At 42.1% G+C, this 24,385-nt stretch overlaps 1 protein-coding gene across 3 annotated transcripts in view; it reads right to left on the reverse strand.

Moving 5' to 3' along the window:
* Positions 1-1,623: 1,623 nt before the first annotated feature.
* MLLT6 (MLLT6, PHD finger containing) overlaps positions 1,624-24,385 on the reverse strand; it is a 371,762-nt gene continuing 349,000 nt past the window's right edge. For all 3 annotated transcript variants that reach the window (XM_029573666.1, XM_029573665.1, XM_029573668.1), the window contains 3 exons: positions 18,123-18,231; positions 14,464-14,874; positions 1,624-6,167 (listed from right to left, as the gene is read on the reverse strand). In XM_029573666.1, coding sequence (XP_029429526.1) covers positions 6,123-6,167; positions 14,464-14,874; positions 18,123-18,231 — 565 coding nt within the window. In that variant the 3' untranslated portion in view covers positions 1,624-6,122. The remainder of the gene's footprint in view (positions 6,168-14,463; positions 14,875-18,122; positions 18,232-24,385) is intronic.

Consider the following 24,385-nt stretch of genomic DNA (forward strand, 5'->3'; position numbering starts at 1 on the left):
AGCCTGCTGCCTGAGTGAACTCAGAGGGCAAAGGAAGGAAATAGGTCAAAGATTAACTAGGATGGAAGAAGGAATTCAGAAAAGCACAAGAAAAGTATTTCTTGATTGCTTTTATTCATAATTTGTAGTCAAACATATACAATTGCTATTCAGCTGTGTTGTACACAGTCATTGTGTCTTTTGGCCAGTTATTCGACTAAGTGTAATATAAGTGCTGTATTTAATGCAGGACTACGAGTCCCAGAATGCAATTAAATTGGCTTAAAAAAAGAGTAGGCAAATCAGCCAGAGACTTGGAGACTCCTGGTCAGCTCAGCATGATATTGCAGGTTTTTCACACTGGTTTAAAGCCTAGTAGGAGTTTTTTTTCCCCCTGGGTTTCCTTCCTACCTCTTGAAACAATGTATTGCTGCAAAGTAAAAAAAAAATAAATATATATATATATATATATAAATAAATGCCTCAAAGTAACAAAACTGCACATGATTTTAATTTTTCCTAGTTTACAGAGTGTACATTTTTTCTGTTCATCAATCCTAGGGCATTACATGAAGCAGAAAAACAAGGGCCAGATGTGGGATAGAGAAGAACAAAGAACTGATAAAATCAAAGGGAAGAAAAGTGGATGAAAAAAGGCAAAGAGAGAGAGAGAAAGGGGGAGGTACTGTAGGATGCTAGAGGGGAAAAAATGATAGCAGCAACAGAGAAACTCCAGTAGTGTGGCTCAAACACCATTCACTGTATAGAGACAAATCAATAGCTACTGCAAGCATTTCCACAGCTGCCTGATAGAACTCAAAACGCTCAAGTTTTGATTTCAACTAACCTGTTCTGACCCCAACATTCTCTAGATAACCTGAAGCTCAGCTGCATAAGTGTGATATGTTTGTACTAGCCTATTTCAGGAGCAAAAATGGGATTTAACCTTATTTCTCCTGGGAATTTCATGATATAACAAAAAAAAAAACCAACAGTGGAAAGATGACATAATATAGGAGAAAAACATCAGTGGAAAAGTCATTTCTAGGAAAAATAAAACAACTGAAAATGAAGGTCCCTAGTTAAAATGCAATAAAGTTGGATAAAGACTACCCCATTTTCTCCCCTTTCCCATGTTTTATTTTTGCTTTATGATATTGTGTTTTGTTTTTATTATGTTGTAGGATTTATTTTATTGTACACCTTTTTGATTGTTTTAGAAAATCGGTTTATTAAATAAAATTGCCATTGCCATACCTTAAATCACAGCATCATATACACACAGTGCAGCATAACTTCCATCTCTGAGACCACAAACATTTATTAGCAGATCTTGATGTGTTTAGTTCAATTTTAAGGAGCTTAGTCCCTTTCCTAAAAGCCTTGCTAACTTCTGTCTCCATGGTGCACATCAGGATGCATCACCAGGATTCCAAAAATGGAAGCTGTTCTATCACAGGCCCAACACAAGAACAGTTATAGAGCAGATTTATTTGCTATAATATAATATATATATAATATATATATATATTTATATATAGCGGGAGAGAGATACATACAAGCAAACATACACAAATGTATTTAGCTATGGATTTTGGCTTTTGAATGACCTAGGCTTTAAACCCTTTAGCTTTTTCTTTTCCATTTTTTAAGAGAAATTACGCATGTCTGTACTTCAGGATATAGACATTGTATTCCTGGGGAAAGGAAGATTCCCTCTCCCTGTCTCTTCCTCCACAAGAAAGTAAAAGGGGCAATTACCTCTCAGAAGGTAATGTCAGCACAGAGCTGGATTCTTCAGCTGGGGTTCTCATGTTAAATCATGAAAAAACATTCCTGAAGCAGTTGCTGTGTGCTTATAGATGGCTCAGGGAATTTCTCTAAGTAAATAATGCTAAATGGATCTTTTAGTAGGACTGTTTGATTCTAGCATCCAAGCTTTTGTCAAAACAGTGTAAGGGGAAGCCTGCTGGTCCTTCCCCATTAGTATCACAGAGAGCAGACTGCTTAGGAACTACAAAAATAGAAATGTTTTATTCTGTCCCAATTTAAGGGATACAGCTAAGTGCATGAGAGTTTCCAGCGCTTTCAGCATTATTTGGTTTATATTCTGTTTTAAAATTCATCCCATCCTTCAACTCTAGTCTGAAGTTTGAACCAAACATGCCTGTCAGGATACATAGGGATTCTTTTAGTAAAGTGCCATAAATGTACTAGTCTACAGTATCCTCCTGACTGATAAAGAAAAGTGCTGTCCCCAAGACAGCTATGCTAGAAGAGAGATGCATTTCAATTTTTTTCCATTCAAGGAATTGTTTCTTTCTATTCATTAATTGATTTTTTTTTTCATGTAGGCATTTTTGCCAAATTTTCTTTTTTTGTCTTTAATTTTCATCACAAAGCATTTTTGAGATGTGTGGCATTTTTTTTCATAGTGAGAAATCTGGATAAAAGTTAAATCTCTGTTCCTCAAGGACAGCACAAAAAAGGTCAGATCTGACTGTGAGCTATCATTTCTTATCCATATCTGCCTGCTTTTCAAGATATAACAGCTCCTCAATATTTTTCCCCTTATATATTTGTGCCTCATGCAATCAATGTGTAAAAGAATAAGAAGGAGGAAATAAATAGTAAGAAAATCAGTTTCATGTAGTGCTTTTCATGCAAACTGTACCCAAGTGCCAAAAAGACAGAAATATGCCACCTCTGAGGCGGAAAGTGATGTGCTAGCAAACTGGGGAAGGTTAAGGAGAATTAAAGAGAAATGGGTTAAGAACAGGCAGCTCATACATTGACAGGGATGATAAGTATGAACCTGTGTCTAGGCTTCATGATACAGTTTCTCATCACTAAGCTACACTGCCAGCTCATCTTACCATGATTCATGATTTCTAACTAAAACACCAGAAATGAAGGATGAACCCTGTTCACTTTAGTGTACTTACTTTTTATGTTGAGACAAATTTGAGTGGGTTCATTATAAAAAATGGCTGCAGTGAGCATCCATAGAAAAAGCTATGCTTCCAGCAGGGCATCCATATGCACTTATAAAAAAAACCACAATTAGGAATTTAATGCAAATGAGAACATTTAGAAAGTACTGTTTGTGCTCTCTTCATTCTGTGGACTGCCTTTAATGCTTATTGCTACCTCCAAATTCCAGCAATATAAACCTTCAGTAAAAATGCATTTTACCTTCCTAGCATTTACAAGGACAGACACTGGAATCAGGGAAGGAGGTGAGTTACTATTAGCTAATTACTTACTATTTGTCTAAACTGATTTCAGAATTTGTGGGAACTGGCAGTTGTGGGATGATGCAGGAATAGAAATACAGTGACAGCACCATCTCATCCTGAGCCCCAGTGAACATACATCATCATTTCTCTCTCCATAGTCTCCTCTCTCTGGTGCTTGCAGACTTTTAGAACACATAAACAAAATCAATTATAAAATGAAGTTAAAAAAAATTGTAGAAACATTCTGAAAAATGTTATCATCCGTGTCTTGGGGGTATATTCCAGGAAAAGGGAAGCTCTCTGGAGGTTTGACCAGCATCCTCAGAGCTTACCCCTACTCTCACACTTCATTCTCTTCCTTTCCTGTGCACAAATTGTCATGTTTTATATCAGTTGTTAAGTCTGTCACCTAAATACAAAAAGCCACTGAATATTTCTGTACACAGCATTCTGATATTCTCCAACACCATGTCTCATTTCCTTTTGATATTCTCCAACACCATGTCTCATTTCCTTTTCATCGATATAGAGTCATTTTGATATTAATATTATAATCAGGAAACAGTCAAGCAGCAGGACAAAAATAGATCTTCACTACATGAATTTTCAATCGCCAAAAATATACACATTATCTTAATTTTCTTTCTTTAAAAAAAAATCAAAGAAAAAGAAGACCACACATGTGCACACCATATAAAGGAGACAGGATAAAAAAATGGGTAAAAAATACCCCAGTGCAACTGAAACAATAAAAAATAAACAACTGTTTAGCTTTTTCCTTCACAAGATATAACATTTACAGTCAATAATTTGAAGGTGCAGAACTGCCCTGCCTATGAACAGGGGAACTTCATTTCCAAGAGAAGAGAGAGACTAAGAGCATGGGATCTCAGTCTCCAGAGAGTGAACACACATGGGATTCACGTAACCAGATACTACACTGTTTAATAGGAATCAGAGTCTGGGATCTCAGTCTCCATAGAGCATACACAGTGAGACTGATGTCAGTATCCACCTTTAAACATGAAGCAGGCTCTGGGATCTATGATCATAGATAGTCATAAAGAATATACACTTGGACTGAGCTCAGTATCCACTTTTATACTGGAATGAAGATCTAAGAGCTCTCTCATCTTCATATACATAGAGAATAAATATTTGGGACCATCTCTGCTACATACCAAAGAAAGCGACCAAAAAAGAAATTGGTATCTGGCAGGCAAAAATTGTTCTTAAAGGCATCCTTGGGTATTTGTGTATAGGCTCCAAATATGGTGAAGCTCTGGGCTAGAAGATGATCTCTCCTTTTAAGTCACTTTCTCAGATTGCTCCTTTTCAGACTTGAGCCACATGGGCCAGGTGGAAAGAATGCCTATGACATTCTACTTTTTTGCTTCTTATGCGGGCAATCTCCAATTTACAGAAGTTCTTTTGATTTTTTTTCTATTTTCATTCTGTATCTACTGTGTTGTCTGGTGCTTCAGTTTATCATATACAAGTTATTTTCTCCCTTACAGCAGCAGATCCCAAACAGAATAGAACATGACTTCAGTTGACTTGTTTCCTACTTAAAAAATTGCAAAATCATTATGAAGAAAATAAATATTCTCAACAGTTAGGGAAAGAGTCAAATCAGAGTCTCTGGTAAGGTTGATGGAGAACTGTGCAAATTGTATTTTCAAGTTGTGCTCATAACTTGAATCTATTAGAGCACTCTTCTTTTACAACTTTTCCATTATCTGGGAAAATATCCTGGCTTCTCTTGGAGAGGAACTATCCACATTTTTATCCAAATGCTTCTGAAAGCTAAAGTATAGACAGATTAGGTAGGCATATGACATCAGCAGAAGGAATGGTAGATGCTCATTGAGAGCTCTCATATTTTCCATGTTACTTACCACCATTCATTGTGAGGTATGAGATGGAATCCTTATCCTTAGACTGGCATTTTTCTGGGAGATATGGCCTGGTGACCTAAATCTGAAATGCCCAGCCAGATAGAACAAGTACTGCTGTTCTGAAGTGAAAGGTTGTATGACTGTCTTGAGAGTTAGTGAGTGTGACCCCCTGGAATCTGGAAGCCAAAGATTGTACTAGAAATGGATTTTCATATGGCAAAGATTATAGCTGTTTGGAACATGGGATTGTGTATAGTTTTCTGAAATGAAGTCTTTGATCTTGGACTCAGTAAAGAGATAATATATCGGGATTGTATTTGCTGTGAAACTAACATTGAACGCACTGCAGGCACTTTGCTGCTATACAGAATCCCCTCACCCCCCTCCTCCACACACACAAGATCTCAAGTTTCACAGTAATGGAATTTCATTTTTTGTGGTTGTTCTTTTGGGGCATTATCTTATTTCTATGGGACGAAAAAGTCTGTTGGGTGTTATAGTGAATCACATGCTTTTTTGAGTTGCCAAAATTCTTTTACCATGAATATAGTTCGAAGATGAAAGAAGGTTTTTCTTCCCAGCCAAAGATGCAACCTGTTTTCTTGGCGTTTCCTCATGCTCATTTATATTTGGATGCCTGGTCCTATTTTGCACATCTTGCCAAAATCTGTTACTTTATCTTACGCTGTTGTCCACACTTAGTATTTAAGCGACTTTATAGCTAATGTTCACAGCTTTGTACTGAAATACAGACTTTGAAGAAGTTTATTTGGCCAATAGCCTCTCAGATCAGTCATCTCTTGTGGGTGAGCCTATTTGCTCCTGAAGAAACTAAATATATCCATCCTATAAGAAAGGAAAGTTTTCATATTATAGTTCCATAGGTCTCTTGTAGAAATTTTCATTGTCTTCTACTTGGTGAAGGGGTCTTGCTGTGTTGATTTCTCTATGGATCTAAACAACTGCTTCTTTCTTGACGACAGAAGACCTTGGTGTTGGTTTCAGCTTAGCCTTTATCTTGATTTATTGGGGCTGATTTCTCATTCACTCTCTTTAAAGCAAAGAAATACAAACACATAAGACAGAAGGCAAGAAAGAATGAATGCAAGTGTCAATGTTGGACAGAGTTGAGATTGTGTCACTCTAGAGAGGAGCCTATCATAGCATGGCTGACCTGATACTATTTTCTTTTTTGTGGTTTATCAGGTTTCTCCTGCTTATCTGAGCTTCAAACTCAATTAGGAGCCAGCAGCTACCTGGGGATTTTCCCCCATTTTTTAAGCTACCATCTGGCTAGCAACAGTCCCCACTCAGGGACTACAAACCACTGCTATCTCTGGACCCTGTATACAGGCATCCTGAGTGTAGACAATAGGATTTTGCTTTTGAGTGATGGCTGGAACTCCTTCTCCCTGGGACAGTTTACTTTGCAGCAATCCCAGCCCTGCTGACCACTGATGTCACATTTGTCTCTGACTTCTGTTATGAAGGACTCACAATAGCGTTGCAAAGTGCAGGAGAGCTTGACAATCCCATCTGTTAGGAACTGTAGATTCTGAAGATTTATAGTCTGTTGCAAATTGGCCTCGATTACAGTGAAATCAGTTAAAAGTCCCTGTTACCAAGAGTATAGCAATTCAGAACCAGGGCTTAAAAAAATATGAAGGCAATGAAAAATATTTTTTGAATCCCTGTTGTGATTATCTGTTTAATTACAGGTGGATCTTTCAAGTTTTTGTATTATTTTGTTCAATTCTAAACCATAACCACAACCCCGTTTCCTCTGGCAGCTCAAAGATAGATTTTCAAATTGTGGCTGCAGAACCTAATAGCAAAGATTCTCAAATTCTGTGGTAATTGGGGCATATTTGCATACATTTACATGTTAGATTATTTTTATAAAGTAAAATGCAAATTAACATTAAGTTTTCTGATATTTCTTGTGATTAATTTGATTCTTTTGGGGGAGATAAGATCTTAATGGAACAGGAAAGAGGAGGGGTTGGAGGGGATAAAAAAGGGAAGGGAAGCAAAGAGAGGAAGGGAATAAGGAGAAAGTGGAGCAGAAAGAGGGAAAGCATCCACACCTACCTTTTCCCAATACTGAATCCTTCTCTCACTCAAAAAAATGACATTAGACTTGCACTCTGTTGTCCCCTGAAGCCCCTACATTCCTTCACTCTCAACACCCACTATGATCCCCTCACTCATCCCTTCATCACCCTCTGATCCCCGCACTCCTCTCTCATTTCCCTCACTATCCCCCATATCCCTCTCCCACTATATCACTCACTCTTTGCACCCCGTCCCATCCCTTATTCCACCACACCGCCTCCAATCTCACTCTTCTTTCTATAACTTCTCCAGTCCTCTTACTCAATTCATCCCTATACTCCCTCCCACCCCCTCATTTATCCTTCCATCCTTTCTTGGGGCTAGGAGGAAGAGGACAGTGGCAGTTAAGCACCTTGGGCTGTATTCTCCTATGTTGATTGGCCTTATCTTGTGCTTTGAACTTCATGGGATACCATAGCGTTCCATGCTTCAAAGTGCCAAACTAGCCCCTGGCTGCAGAGGAGGAGGATGTGGTCCAATGTGTCATGCTCCAAGTTGGGACAGAAAGGTAAACAAGGATATATGGGCAAAGGTAGGAGGGTTGGGAGGAGAGGAGACATTTGCCACCACTTTCACTTCAACCATTCTCCTGTAGTGATTGCATGGGACTGGCCCAGTCCATGGTAAAAGTTAGATTTTGCGACCTTTACCATGGCTGTGGAACTACGGCAGAGTGGAGATCCTGATTACAGCCCTTTGTATGCAGGAACTAACCTAGAGGATGTGAATGAAGAGAGGGTGGCTCGCGAGAATGACAGCTACTACCTGGAGATAATACCCTTATTCAATAAACATACACACGGTTAATGTGACTCCAACATTGCTCTAAGCTTCAACGGCAAGAGGAAATGTGGAAAAAAGGATTTGCATTCACAAAAAAGCAGGGAGTAGCTTGCTTGTTACGGCGGTTACTACCCCGAATCAATTAAGCCTGATATTTCACTTGAAATACATATGCAGGGCAGTTCACTGCTTCAATGGCAAGGGGAATGAAGAAAAGTGGATTTATATTCAGACAACCAACAAGGACTGAATGGCACAGGCTGGGTAAACAAATAAGCGTGGGCGTAGCTTGCTTATTGCGGTGGTTACCACCCCTAACTAAATGAGCTAGATATTTCACTTAGATGCAGTTCCAACACTGCTCTCTACATTAATGGCGGGGGTGGAAGGGAAATAGAACCAAAAGGTTACCAAGGGCCAAGAGTAACAGATAAGTATGAGAAAAAAACAAGTGCGAAAGCTTGCTGGGCAGACTGGATGGGCCATTTGGTCTTCTTCTGCCGTCATTTCTATGTTTCTATATATCTGGACACTTTCTCACTGAGAGCCTCCAAAAGCTAGGAATTTGCCAGTTCAACGAGGACTCAATATTTTCTTCATTGACAAGCAGGGTTGAATTAGCCATGACACATGGGTGACATCATCCAATGGTGTAGAGAGACCCTACTATCTAGCTCAGTAAAAGTTTACTATTGAGCATGTGAGGAGTTCCCCTATGTGCATTGCCTTGTGAGCTCATCAGTCTTTTTTTTGTCTGAGCTTTCACACGGACGTGTACTCTTATCTCTCTACTTCATTTTTCTTATTTCTGTACCTGAAGATTTTTCAAACTGTAACTCATTTTTTGAGATGCCTCAGCAGCCCCTCAACAGCATTTTTCAGTGCTATCTCGCCCCCTTCCCAAAAAAGTAAATAACTTGAGAGGTCTGGCTCCAAGGATTATGTTTGTGGCTGCAAGATTTCCATCACTGACGGCCATATCATCTGCTATAGCTGCCTAGGAACATATCACGACACAGTTAACTGCTATGACTGTGGTCAGATGTCATTAAGATCCTGGAGGAACAGGGCTTGGAAGATGCAGGAACTTTGCAGGTTAGTGAAAAGTCAGAGCCATTCCTTCTCTCAGAGTGGGGCCTTCCTGGGCTTCCTCTGTGCCAAGTCGAGCAGGAGCTCCTCGGGCAAAGCTCCCCCAATTGCATCTCTGGGCTCCAGATCTGTTGCAGTTCAGGGGTTGAGCAAGACACAGAAACATCAAGTGCAAGAGCCAACGCGCGCCTTGGCGCACTTATGGGCTGTTTCCCCCTCTTCACGGGGCTCACTGTAGCAGAAGTGCCATTTGTTGGAGCTTGTGTGGTTGGCACCAAAGCATGCTGCATCAACACGCGTGATGCACTCTGTGCAGGAATAGGCTCTTAGAGGACCCGGAGGAGATTCTTTACACTTACCTTCATCCAGGTTGGTGCCCTTCTCTCTGTCTTTCCTCCTTTTCCCAGATCCCAGACCTGCAATCCACTCATGAGTTTCGGTTGGAGACACCATATCCCATGTGCTCCATTATGCCTTTGGTTTCTATGTGTATCAGTGCAGTTAATCCAGGAGGGAATCTTTTCCTGGAGTCCAGTACATGCTTCTCAAAAAGTTGATTCTTTGCTGGGTTTCAGAGGAGGATATCTTCCCCAGCTCTGGGTCAAAGGACCAAACAATCCATAGACCAGGCGTCTGGTGAAGACTTTCTTTACTTTGTTGGTGGCCAGTGATAGGGAGGGCATCCTTTATCCTTTCCTGTCCAGGATGTCAGAATTGTTCCTTCACAGGGGAGTCCCTCTTGCTTCCATGCATCGGGAGTTCCTATCAGAGGTCCCAGTGGTGGGATCTAGCCCACATCAGTCAGGTGAACCATCCCTCTCTGTAGAGGCATCTAGTCAGTAGTCTAAGGAAGGAATATAGGACACCACTATCTGGAGCATGCCCTGAGAGTATTCTCCTCTGACGACTGAAGACCTGCTCCGATTGCCATCATCTTCATTGGGGTTATGGATTAGTGTCTCTCTACTTCTCAGAGATTGGGTCTACAGGGATTCTCACGGACCTTTTACCTAACTGTATGACTGGCTGGTGATGGGACTTTCTTAAGCATAAGAACATAAGAAATTGCCATGGTGGGTCAGACCAAGGGTCCATCAAGCCCAGCATCCTGTTTCCAACAGAGGACAAACCAGGCCACAAGAACCTGGCAATTACCCAAACACTAAGAAGATTCCATGCTACCAATGCAATTAATAGCAGTGGCTATTCCCTAAGTAAACTTGATTAATAGCAGTTAATGGACTTCTCCTCCAAGAACTTATCCAAACCTTTTTTGAACCCAGCTACACTAACTGCACTAACCACATCCTCTGGCAACAAATTCCAGAGCTTAACTGTGCGTTGCGTGAAAAAGAATTTTCTCCGATTAGTCTTAAATGTGCTACTTGCTAACTTCATGGGTTACAGATACTCTATGTTCTTGTGGTCAGTGTAGATTGTGGCCTGATGTTTGACCTCCTTTAAGAGGTGCCATCACTCTTCCAATGCCAATTTCAATGCAAGGAGTTTGTGGTTCCTAATTGTGTAATTCCTCTCTTCCAGAGAGAACGTAGAGAAGAAGGAACATGGCAGGAGGCTCCCTTGGTCACTGTGTTGAATAATGACAGTCCCTAACCCAAGGGTAGAGGCATCTACCTCCAAGATGAAGGGGCAATCAGGACATGGGTGCTAAAGGCAAGGTCCTTGAGAGAAGGCTTGCTTGAGAACCTGGAAGGTGTCATGCGCTTCTGTGGGGCAACATTGTTTATCCGTGCCCTTTCTGGTGAGGCAGTAAGCGGCACTCAAAGGTAGAGAGCACCCAGGAATGAATTGGTGGTAATAACTGTTGAATCCTAGGAAACACTGTAATGTTTGAAGACCAACTGGATGGGGCCAATCTAGGATGGCCTTCTGTTTAGCAGGATCTATATGGAAGCCAATTTGAGAGATGATATACCCAAGAAGGGGAGATGTTCTTGCTCAAAGAGACATTTCTCAAATTGAGTGTAAGATGATCTTGTAGGCACCGTAGAACCTATCAAACATGCTCCCGTTAGAATTCAGAGGCTGAGCGTAGATGAGTATGTTGTCGAGGTATACCACCACATGGGAGTACAAGAGATCTCAGAAATTTCATTTATCATAATTTGAAATTCCGCAGGAGCACTGCAGATTCCAAATGGCATGACAAAGTATTTGTAATGTCTGTTGTGCATAATGAATGCGGTTTTCCATTTGTCACCCTCCCTGATGTGAATGAAATTACATGCTCCTCATAAATCTAACCTGGTGATGATATTGGCTCTTTGCAAGTGGTCAAAAAGCTCTGAGATTCAAAAATAGCTATCAATGTCTTCTTTGTGATGGTGTTGAGTCACTTGTAATAATACAGGACCTGAGACTACAGACCTTCTTGCCTATGAAGAAAAAACCCCGCTCCACAGGGGGGAAGAGTATGGGCGAATAAAGCCCCTTGTCATGTTCTCTTTGATGTACAAACTCAAAATCTCGGTTTCTGGAACAGATAGAGGGGTAAATAGAACTTCCCCGTGGGGATACCTTATCTGGGAGGAGATCTATGCCACGATCATAGGGAGTGCTGCGGATGTAGCATTTCTGCCCATTGCTTAGAGAATACATCGGCGAAATCCACATACTGTGGCGGTAGTCCCGTATAACAGCTATTAGTGTCAGTCTGGGCAGAAACTGAATAGAGGTAAGACAGGTGGTACCCCCACTATGCCAGTTTCAGGGAGTTTCACTAGATAATTGGCTGGTGCTGTCATAGCCAAAGTAACTCCAGGTTAACCAGGTTCATGGCCCAAGGGAATACATGGAGAGAGATGATTTCCTGGTGGAGAAGACCAGTGTGAAGAGAGAGAGCAACAGTCTTCTCAATAACAGAGGCAGTAGTTACTGGATGCTTCAGTTTGATGGTCATAATCAGATACTGGTGGATCAGGGCTTGGTCAATAAAGTTCCTGCCTGCTCCGGAATCTAGGAACGCCTCCATGTGGAACTGATCATGTTCGGTAGAGACAGTAATGGGAACCAGTAATTGGGGCGAGGAGAGTGTCTGGCTTAGGGTTGCCTCCCTGATCAATCCTAGGTGCGAGAGTTTCCTGATTTCTCCTTGCAGTGAAATGCCATGTGCCCATGACCGGCACAATATAAATGCAGGCCCAACTGCCTTCACTGGAGCTTCTCCTTCAGGAAAAGTTCGATTCTGCCCAGCTGCATGGGTTCCTCCGGAATCTTGGATGCAGGGGAAGAAGCAGGAACAAGTGGGGATTGGAAACATGGGGGCCAATGCTATCAGACACCGAATAGCCTTATTCTCCAGAGCCCTTTCTTGAAAGCAGCGATCTATACTGCCGGCCGAGGAGATCAATGCAACCAAAGAAAAAGGAAACTCCTGGCCGTCCAGTTCATCTTGATTCTGCTAGAGAGGCCTTGCCACAAGATGGTAGTAAGACTGTCTTCCCCAATGCAATTCGGAGACAAGAGTGCAGAAATCTATGGCATATGCCCCAAGAGTTTGGGGGCCCTGCCAAATTCGGAGCAATCAGCTGCCAGGGAGGAGATCTGGCCAGGTTCTTTGAAGACCAGTTGAAAATGCTGGAGGAAGACTGGGAGGCTCTGGAGCAAAGGGTCATCGCGTTCCCATATGGGAGAGGAATAGGCTAGTGCAGGCGGTAGCTTAATAACAACAGGATGTAAGTCACCTTGGACCCATCAGTGGGGAAGAGATTGGACTGCACCTCGAAATGCATGCAGCATTGGTTGATGAAGCCACAGCATTCTTTGGGATCCCCAATAGTGTGGTGGCGGAGGGAGCTGCGGAACAGGTTGCGGTGGAGACACATGCATGGAGGAGGTGGAGCTACTGGAAGAGGTGCCGGTGCCAGCATCAGGGAGTCCATACAGATCACAAGTCTTTCAAGCAGTGCAGTTACCTGGTTCAGAACCCCTTGCTATTCTTGGACATACTGGATCAGGCCTGGGATAACCTGGAGCAAGGTCAGGTCTGCCCAGTTCATGGCCTCAGCAACCTGTAAGATCTGTGGACCATTGTTGCTGTGGTGAGGTTGATTCAGCCTATGGGGTAGGCCCGGTAGACCCTCACTGACATCTGATAGAGCTATATGAGGAAGAGACTGGACAGGAGCGTTTGGGTTCCAGGGTCTGGCAATTCTTAGGTGAGAATCTCTATGGAAGCGACATATATGTAGTTCCAGGGCCAAGGTAGGGTCAGGGGCAGGCGGTGAGCTAGAATGTCAGGCAAGAATGGTCAATGTCCAGGCAAGGGTCAGCTCCAAAAGTCAGTCTGTGGAGACTAGGAGAGGGACTGACACAGCAGGGCAGGCAGAAGAGCTGGATGAGACAAGGCTGGAGGGACAAGGCAGGATGGGCTGGAGAGACGAGGCAGGAAGCAGCAACACACATTACACACAAGGATGCAGGAGACCCACTGCTGATGCTGCCTTTTATACCCAGAACGGTGATGGCATCAGAGGGTGCTAGAGCCCGGTTTCCCACCTCTGGCCCTTTAAGATGTGATGCGCACCTAGGGAGATTGCCAGGAGGGACCAGAATGTGGCATGGAGGAGCAGCATTGCAGACAGGTCTGAGTTTGGGCCTGCTCATGCTGTGCAGTGTCGGAGGTGAATGCTCACAAGCCATGAATCATAACCCAATCCTTTGCTTGGAAATTCCCCATGTCATGGCTAATTCAGCCCTGCTTTTCGATGGAGAAAACGAGTTTGCATACCATAAATAGAGTTCTTTGTAGACAGCGGGATGAAGGGGACAGGGGAGAAGAAGATTGAGGACTTAGGATTTGAGCAGGGGTGGGGAATTGGAGGAGAGCAAGTACTCTTGGCTTTGGGAATAAGGAATAAATGGGGCCTAGGGTAAGATGGGACTTTGAGATTTAGTGGGGGAGTAGGCAGTGCAGAGCAATAATAGGGAGAACTGGGATTCGGGACTAGGTATTTGGAATTTGGGGAGGCATGAGTGGGGTTGTGTTAGATGGGCTGGGGGTAACATAGTGACATAGTAAATTAGCCATGCTCAATACCCATCCGCCTTGCTGGAAAGTTGATTACTTAGATAAAGCTAAGCTATATAATCAACTGAGGGGCTCATAAAGCAGCATGTACGGGAACTCCTGCGCATACTTAATAGTACACATTTATTGAGTTAGGGAGATGGGTCTTTTTAGCACCACTGGATGAATTCACCCACGTCCTGGCTAATTCATCCTGCTGTCTATGGTGAACCTTATTTATGTAAGTAAACTTGCTTTTCTTTTGTAAATATTATTGGGATACCTGCTCAAATTCTGCTTGCTGAATAAAATTCAGATGCTTTATACCTACCGTCCCTTTCTGTATACTGCTTTCAGCTTGAAGACTGAAAAATGGGTTTGTTTGTGCTTTAAGAATAGGTGGGCCAGCTGATATTGCTGCTGATGTCATCAAGCTGTTCCCAGCATTGACCGATGTCATTAAATTACTCCCAGGGAGGAGGGGTGGGGCTGTTGAAGATGTCATCAGGCTGTTGCCAGGGGTAAGCTGGGGGGAGATGGATGTCATTAGGCTATTGCCTGTATGGAGAGGTGTGGCATTTGATGATGTCAGTAGGTTAGTGCCAGCATGTAGAAGAGCTGTGGTGGTGGCTGTCAGGAGGTTAGCGATGGGCAATTGGGAGGCTCCAGCTATCTGCAGCCGTTGTAGCTCCCGTCTCTGTTGAATCTGTTGCATCATTTGATACACCAAATTTTGCTGCTCCTGTGCAAAAAAAAAAGAAACACAGCCTGTATTGTGATTGAAAAATTCTTGACCAAAGAGGTGAGACAGGACTGTATTTCCTGCTAACACAATTCTGCAAAAATTCCCTTAAGCAGCTTATTACTATCTACATCATTACCTCCTCCTTAAATCATACCAAATTAACCTCAAGAGAAAGTGAAATGTCAATGAGGGTATGTAAAATGTTTTAAGACTGAACAGAAAACCCCTTTCCATTTCCTTTCTCTTTGCCTGTTCAAACCAAACAGGGCTCTGTACATACAGAGCATCCCTTGGGTTCAATCTGCAGATTTTTCTACTGGGAGGAGGGAAGATGCATTTGTGCCAGTGGCAAAAGCAACACCCAGAGGGATCCGAGGTGCTGACTAGAGGAAGGAGCAGTATAAAAGTTCATTGGAGAGGGGAGAAGTGGAGAGAGAGTGAGGATATGGGTTTCAGGAAGAATGGGAGAGCAGACATTGGTTGGTAGAAAAGAAAAGAGAACTCGAGGTCTCGGGGGGGGGGGGGGGGAGAAGAAGATTGAGGACTTAGGATTTGAGCAGGGGTGGGGAATTGGAGGAGAGCAAGTACTCTTGGCTTTGGGAATAAGGAATAAGTGGGGGCTAGGGTAAAATGGGACTTTGAGATTTAGTGGGGGAGTAGGCAGTGCAGAGCAATAATAGGGAGAACTGGGATTCGGGGACTAGGTATTTGGAATTTGGGGAGGCATGAGTGGGGTTGTGTTAGATGGGCTGGGGGTGACATAGTAAATGACAGCACATTAAGTTCAAAGTGGTGCATCCAGTCTGTCCAATAAACTGTTCAAGCTTGTAAGTGCTGCTCTGTGCAGATTACCCTAAGGATAAGGAAGCCCCAGGTGCTGATGACCAGAGCTCCTCCTCCCATCTTTATTTATTTATTCCTTCTTGTCTGAGATGGGGTAAGAGAAAGAGAAACTGAAGGGTGAGAAGGGGTTGAAAGGTGGTGTGAATGACCTGGAAGAGGGTGGAATAGAGGGGTGAGAAAGGAAATGGATGGATCTGTGATATGGATGAAGGAGAATGGGAAAGGAGCCAGGGAGGTGGTGAAAGAGAGGTAACAGCCTGGATAGCATGGGAGATGGGAAATGTGTAGGTAGATGAAGAGATGAAAAGAGGGAAGAGGAGAGATGAAATTTAGCTATAAGTGGGTGGAGAAAAAGATGATGTCAGACACAGATGTACAGAAGAAGATAGAAGGAAAGAGAAGAAATGGAAAATGGACCCTGTTGGGAGAAGACTGAAAAGAGAGGCCAGAACAAACCCAATTAAAAAAAAATGTCCAGACAACAAAAGTAGAAATGAAAACATTTCATTTTTAGTTTTTAGATATTGGAGTATGTCAACTTTGGGAATGTTCAATTTCTATTTTGCTCTATATAGGCAGAAATATATTTCTGTTTCTCTTTCTCCAGTGTTGCACTACTCATAGTCTAGGTTCTCAAGCTTTTCATTTTCAGGTTTTGTCTGCCTGTTTCTCTTTCAAATTTGTGGGCCCTTATTTTGTTTTAGCTGAGGGACTGACCATGCTTTGCATGTGTGACCGAGATCAGGGATTCTGCTAGTATATAGGATCTATGTAGGGATCCAGAGCAGTCTGTCTTGTTCTGTTTTTCCAGTAAGAGGTGTATTGGTGTTCTAGGGCCTATTGTAATATTAGCAATACTGTCTTTTAAGGTGGTTATGTGAGTCCTGGCAGTTAATGCCATTTTTGTATGGCAGATTTGCTACAGTGTGTCTTTTTGCAGGGTTCTGTTTATTTCACAAAGTATCTGGCAGTAGAAAGTGTTGTGTTGCCATTACTGAGGTGACACCAGAATTTGAAGATATATATGCATGTTTTTGTTAGATGAATTCCTGTGGATATAAAGTGAATGATACAGAACTGGAGGAATAGGGTTTATATTGAGATTCCAGACTTCACTCCCATAATTTTAAGTTGCACAGATATTTGGATTTTTTCTTATCACATCTTTTATAGCCAGTTTAAAGGTAAACAGCAATTTTGTGCAGTTGGGCGCAATGTGTGGAAATATCACTTTGGTTTCCTGCCCCCCCCTCCCAAAAACAAATCAACCCTTCTGTCTAGAAATGCTGCTGCTGGTGTGATCTTAACATTTTCCCTTCAGTTTAAGTAAAAATAATCCTCTATCAATCATTCCCTATCAAGGGCCAATATTTTTTTACTACTGAGCAAATTATTTTGCATATATAGTAACATAGTAGATGATGGCAGAAAAACCCCCCAACTGATCAATCCAGTCTGCCCAGTTATTCCTGTCCATACTGCTAAGGATATATCCCAGTTGTCAGCCATAGAAGTTTGAGCACATGTAAGATAAGGAGTGATATCCAAGACAGCTTTTATCATCTTCTTCTTTGTACTCCATTCTCTTGGATACAACACCACACAAGATCCCCTACACTTAGCACTCCTCCTTTCTCAAGAATAGCCACCAACACTAATATGGCTGTTGCTGAATATTCGGCTTCCTAACTTTCCATTGTCTTTCTGGATTGTACCATCACAAATTTGCTGCACCATCCAGGCTGGTCTCTGGGGAATTATAGCTATATTTACATTTACAAATTTTACAGTTGTCATTAATCATCATAACCACATGCCATATTAAATTCCTATAAATAGTAGTCAGAACCTTACTCTCATGGCTTTGTCATTATTGATTGCTACTTGTTCTATGCAGTCTGTCAGATAGATCCGGTCAACCCCTAATTTGTAGTTTGGTAGAGCAAATCATCTACTGTCCTTTTTCCTTTTATCCTTACTCTCGATTTGTCACTTGTTGGTATTGACCCCTGGCCTGCAGTATTAGTACATCATACGTCCTCTAACGAATTCAATTTTTTGGAACTAGGGATCCTCTGTGCTTTTTCTATATCCTCTGAAACTTTTACTGTTTTAGCCTTCTGACCTGGAGGTCTTTCTACACTTGCATCACTCTCTCCATGAAAAAATATTTCCTAATGTTACTCCAGAGTCTACCCACTTGAAGTTTCATATCTGCCTTTTGACACTGCTCTATAAAAATAACAGAGGAAAGAAGTTTGACAATTGCATAATGCCAACTAGCACCCGCTGTATGAACTCTGACTGAGAAATAGTTCATTTTATATTTGATCATGCATGCTTGCCTGTGCTGAAGGGAGGTCCTGTTACAAACTGTAGGTGAAATATTTAATGCCTTTTACCGGTGTCAGTTGTGAAGATGCAAGGAGCTGCTGAAGTTGTTGCAATTGCTGTTCATGCTGATGCAGGAGGTGGCGCTGTTGCTCTGTCACAGTATTCAGACCTGGCATGCTGCACATGAAAAACGGAAAGGGTTAGAAAAGTGCAAGCCCTGTTTCCTACCTACTCATGGGGAATTTGTACAACCAGGCAAGGCATCAGCTGCAGCCATTTACAAGGCTCATGCAGATAATACAATTATTTTTACAATCTTTGAACTGCTAACTGGTGCAGGGAAGAGGGATTCAGTTTTGTAAGGAACTGGGGAAACTTTTGGGGAAAGGGGAGACTTTTCCGAAAGGATGGGCTCCACCTTAAGCAGAGTGGAACAAAGCTGCTGGCACTAACTTTTAAAAAGGAGATAGAGCGGCTTTTAAACTAGAACAATGGGGAAAGCCGACAGTCACTCAGCAGTGCATGGTTCGGAGAAATGTATCCTTGAAGGATACTAATGAAACAGGAGAGTTAGGGCATCCCAACAGAGTGGTTCCAATAAAAGCAAACGTAGTCCATGTGCCTATGTGTAAAAAATCACCAAAGCTAATGATTTCCAAATTATTCCTAACAACTGAAAAGCAGGTTGTTAATACAAACAAAAAACACACTTTGAAATGTCTGTATGCCAATGCCAGAAGTCTAAGAAGTAAGATGGGAGAGTTAGAGTGTATAGCAGCAAATGATGAGATTGACATAATCGGCATCACAGAGATTTGGTGGAAGGAGGATAACCAATGGGACAGTGCTATATCAGGGTACAAATTATATCGCAATGATAGGGAGGATCAACTTGGTGGGGGTGTGGCACTTTATGTCCGGGAGGATATAGAGTCCAACAGGATAAAGATCATACAAGAGACTAAATGCTCAGTAGAATCTAGATGGGTAGCAATTCCTTGTGTGTTGGTAAGAGTATAGTAATAGGAGTATACTGCCGTCCACCTGGACAAAATGGTCAGACAGATGATGAAATGCTAAGAGAAATCAGGGAAGCTAACCAAATTGGCAGTGCAGTAATAATGGGAGATTTCAATTACCCCAATGCTAGAGACATAAAGTTCCTGGATGTAGTAAACGACTGCTTCATGGAACAATTGGTTCAGGAACCAATGAGAGAGGGAGCTAGTTTAGATTTAATTCTTAGTGGAACACAGGATTTGGTGAGAGAGGTAACAGTGGTGGGGCCACTTGGCAATAGTGATCATAACATGATCAAATTTAAACTAATAACTGGAAGGGGGACAATAAGTAAATCTACAGCTCTAACCCTAAATTTTCAAAAGGGAAACTTTGATAAAATGAGGAAAATAGTTAGAAAAAAAACCTGAAAGGTGCAGCTGCAAAGGTTAAAAGTGTTCAACAGGCATGGACATTGTTTAAAAATACAATCCTAGACGTGCAGTGAAGATGTATTCCACGCATTAAGAAAGGTGGGGAAGGAAGGCAAAACAATTACTGGCATGGTTAAAAGGGGAGGTGAAAAAGGGCTATTTTAGCCAAAAAAACCCCAAAACATCCTTCAAAAATTGGAAGAAGGATCCATTTGAAGAAAAAAGGAAATCGCATAAGCATTGTCAAGTTAAGTGTAAAACATTGATAAGACAGGCAAAGAGAGAATTTGAAATGAAGCTGGCCATAGAGGCAAAAACTCATAATGAAAACTTTAAAAAATATATCCGAAGCAAGAAACCTGTGAGGGTGTTGGTTGGACCGTTAGATGACCGAAGGGTAAAGGGACTCTTAGAGAAGTTAAGGCCATTGCAGAAAGACTAAATTAATTCTTTGCTTCTGTATTTACTAGTGAGTATGTTGGGGAGATACCAGTTCCGGAGATGGCTTTCAAGGGTGATGAGTCAGATGATCTGAACCAAATCACTGTGAACCTGGAAGATGGAGAAGGCCAGATTGACAAACTAAAGAGTAGCAAAACACCTGGACCATATGGAATGCATCCCTGGGTTCTGAAGGAACTAAAAAATGATGTTATGACCATCAGTCGCAGACAGTTATGACCGCTCTTACTCACTTCATGTGCTGCCGCCCTCTCTTCCTTGGGTGAACTCGCGGCTGTGGCTAGCTGCTTCTGACACACATGGCCCTGTTCGAAGACCCCCCAGAGCAGAAAGGATGCCGCCGACCGCCTTGTTTCCTTCGGGCCTTCCTAAGCACGCGCGCTCGCTACATGGCCCTCCTTTAAGGACGCCAGGGCGGGAACATCAGGGGCGTCTCCTCCTGATGACATTACTAGCCCTGGACTCTTAAGCACCACCGGGGCCTGGCTCTAATCGACTTGGCAACGAGTTCCTTCATTGCTGAATCCTGCTGATCTCTCTTCGGACGTTGATTCCTGTATCCTGCACCTCCTGGCGTGAGACATTCTTGGGTACCTGCTCCTCGGGGCTCATTCCTGTCTCTGGCTATCCACTCCTCAGAGGGCCCTGCGCCTTGGACGCTGCCTGCCAGCTTCCCCGCTCCTCGGGGTCGCTTCTGGAACTACTCTGCTCGTGGAGACTCAGTGTTGGGTATCCTGCTATGCGGGCCATTGCTGTACTACTCTGCTTTGTAGAGACTCAGCATTGTTGTACCCCGCTCTGTGGGCCATTGCCTTCACGTCTGACTGTCTCGCACTCCCTGCTCCTAGGGGCAGCACCTCGTGTACTTCACGTGACTGTGCTTGCACTCCCCTACTCCTCGGGGTAGTGCCCACGTGCATTGCCAGAGACCCCTGGGCTTCCACGCTCCTCTGGTAAGCCTACGTCATTCCTTCCGTGCTGACTCACCCCTTGGCTCTGCCCCCTGGGGCCATTCCCTCAGCACTCCTCCATACCCTGCCTTGCATTCTCTGCTCATCAGTGCCTGCTCTGCACTTCACCACTAGGAGGACCTACTCTGGCATTCATACCCACACCCCAGTCTTCAGCTCTCTTTGTACTCCCTGGACTGTCACCTGCTGCTACAGACCTCGCCTCCCGATGTTGAGGCTCCTCCCCATGGGTGGTACCACCTCCCACCTCAGGCCAAGGGCCCACTAACCATGGATCCTAACAAAATGAAATTTCGGATCTATTAGTTAAAATTTGTAACCAATCATTAAAATCATCCATTGTACCTGGAGGGTGGCCAACGTAACCCCAAAATTTAAAAAGGGCTCTAGAGGCAATCCGGGAAACTATAGACCAGTAAGCCTGAGTTCAGTGCCGGGAAAAATAGTGGAAACTATTCTAAAGATCAAAATTACAGAGCAGATAGAAAGACATGGTTTAATGGAACACAATCAACATGGATTTACCCAAGTGAAGTCTTGCCTTACAAATCTGCTTCATTTTTTTGAAGGGGTTAATAATCATGTGGATAAAGGTGAACCGATAGATGTAATGTATTTGGATTTTCAGAAGGCGTTTGACAAAGTCCCTCATGAGAGGCTTCTAAGAAAACTAAAAAATCATGGGATACAAGGCGATGTCCTTTCGTGGATTACAAACTGGTTAAAAGACAGGAAACAGAGAGTAGGATTAAATGGTCAATTTTCTCAGTGGAAAAGGGTAAACAGTGGAGTGCCTCAGGGATCTGTACTTGGACCGGTGCTTTTCAATATATTTATAAATGATCTGGAAAGGAATACGATGAGTGAGGTTATCAAATTTATTTTAAATCTTTTCTATACCGTTGTTAAGATAGATACCGTCACAATGGTTTACAGTAAGGCACATAAAATAATGTTGCTAAAATATATCAATTTACAAAGGTGCCATAATGGTTCGGTAACAGTTTTGTAAACAATATTAATTGGTAAATGTGATAAATCATGCCCAAATCTCTCTGAATCAGTTTTGAATACAAGACAAGCTTTATTATTGTAACTTTATCCTTTAGTGATGAGCGAAAAAATAAAAATAAACTATACACATATTGATTACGGTGATGTGTGTGGATGTTCTATTGTCCATACCTTGCACTTCCCTGGGTTCTATTCTCCCTTCTCTTTGCTTGTTTAAAGAGCCATGTTTTTAAACTTTTTCTAAAGGTTTTAATGTCTCTTTGTAATCTTAACTCTAAGGGCATGGTGTTCCATAGTATGGGTCCTGCCAAGGATAGCGCCCTTTCTCTTACTTGTTGTTAGTCTTGCTGTTTTGATTGATGGAATAGTTAGGAGTGCTTTGTTAGCCGATCTCAGGTTTCTGTTAGGGACCTGTACGCGAAGGGCTGTGTTCAGCCATTCTGCTTTTTCGTTATGTATTAATTTATGTATGGTGCATAGTGTTTTGGACTGTATTCTTTGCTCAATGGGTAGCCAGTGTAACTCAGCCAGGGTTTCGGTGATGTGTCTCTTACTTTTACCGGTCAGGATTCTTGCAGCCGGTTTTGTAAAATTTGGAGTGGTCTTAGTGAGGTGTATGGTAGACTTAGTAGTAGGGCGTTACAATAATCAGTGCTTGCAAAAATTAAAGCTTGTAACACTGATCAAAAGTTGGCAGTTGTTAGAAATGGTTTAAGTCTTCTGAGAATCATGAGTTTGGCTTTTCCTTCCTTTACTTTTAAAGATATATGTTGTTTTAAGCTTAGTTCTGTGTCAATTAATACTCCTAGGTTCCGTACTTTCTCTGCTAATTCTATTTTTTGGTTGTTTTTGAGTGTGATTGGACTTTGAATGATCTCTATATTTTTGCATTCTAAATGTAGGAATTCTGTTTTCTCTATATTAATTACTAACTCCATTTGGTTTAGTAGCTTTTTGATGATATCTAGATACATGTTAGCTATGTTTAATGTTTTTTCAATTGTGTCGTCGATGGGTAGTATTAATTGAATATTATCAGCATATATGTAATGTGTGATGCCCAGACCAGCCAGCAGGTGACATAACGGTAACAGGTATATGTTGAAGAGTGTAGCAGATAGGGCCTGATCCCTGTGGTACTCCTGTTTGAAGGTTTATTTTTTCTGACATTACGTCTTTGATTTGTACTTGGAAATATCTGTTACTTTTGCAGATGATACAAATTTATTCAGAGTAGTTAAATCACAAGCGGACTGTGATAAATTGCAGGAGGACCTTGAGAGACTGGAAGATTGGGCATCCAAATGGCAGATGAAATTTAATGTGGACAAGTGCAAGGTGATGCATATAGGGAAAAATAACCCTTGCTGTAGTTACACGATGTTAGGTTCCATATTAGGAGCTACCACCCCGGAAAAAGATCTAGGCATCATAGTGGATAATACTTTGAAATCATTGGCTCAGTGTGCTGCAGCTGTCAAAAAAGCAAACAGAATGTTAGGAATTATTAGGAAGGGAATGATTAATAAAACAGAAAATGTCATAATGCCTCTGTATTGCTCCATGGTGAGACCGCACCTTGAATACTGTGTACAATTCTGGTCGCCGCATTTCAAAAAAGATATATTTGCGATGGAGAAGGTACAGAGAAGGGTGACCAAAATGATAAAGGGGATGGAACAGCTTCCCTATGAGGAAAGGCTGAAGAGGTTAGGGCTGTTCAGCTTGGAGAAGAGATGGCTGAGGGGGATATGATAGAGGTCTTTAAAATCATGACAGGTCTTGAATGAGTAGATGTGAATCGGTTATTTACACTTTCAGATAATAGAAGGACTAGTGGGCACTCTTTGAAGTTAGCAAGTAGAACATTTAAGACCAATCAGAGAAAATACTTTTTCACTCAACGCACAATTAAGCTCTGGAATTTGTTGCCAGAGGATGTGGTTAGTGCAGTTAGTGTAGCTGGGTTTAAAAAAGGTTTGGATAAGTTCTTGGAGGATAAGTTCATTAACTGCTATTAATCAAGTTGACTTAGGAAATGGCCTCTGCTGTTACTGGCATCAGTAGCATGGGTTCTTCTTAGTGTTTGGGTAATTGCCAGGTTCTTGTGGCCTGGTTTTGGCCTCTGTTGGAAACAGGATGCTGGGCTTGATGGACCCTTGGTCTGACCCAGCATGGCAATTTCTTATGTTCTTAATTTATTATTTGCACATTTTTTTTTATTTCTATGTATTGTGCCCCAGCCTCTGGCTATGTATGTATTTAAGGAGAACCAAACAAAAGTGAGAAATCAAGATGATGGGGACTGAGGGATAGAAGAGTTAAAATAGAATAAATTAAAAATGAAAAGTGGATAGAAAAGGGGGAAAGCAAAAACAGTGAGGGGGGAACTTGAAGGTATGGTAGCATGAGGTAATAGTTGGCATTACTGATGCAAAACAATGTGCTGCT

This window comes from Rhinatrema bivittatum, chromosome 12 (genome assembly GCF_901001135.1).
Source record: "Rhinatrema bivittatum chromosome 12, aRhiBiv1.1, whole genome shotgun sequence".
NCBI lineage: Eukaryota > Metazoa > Chordata > Amphibia > Gymnophiona > Rhinatrematidae > Rhinatrema > Rhinatrema bivittatum.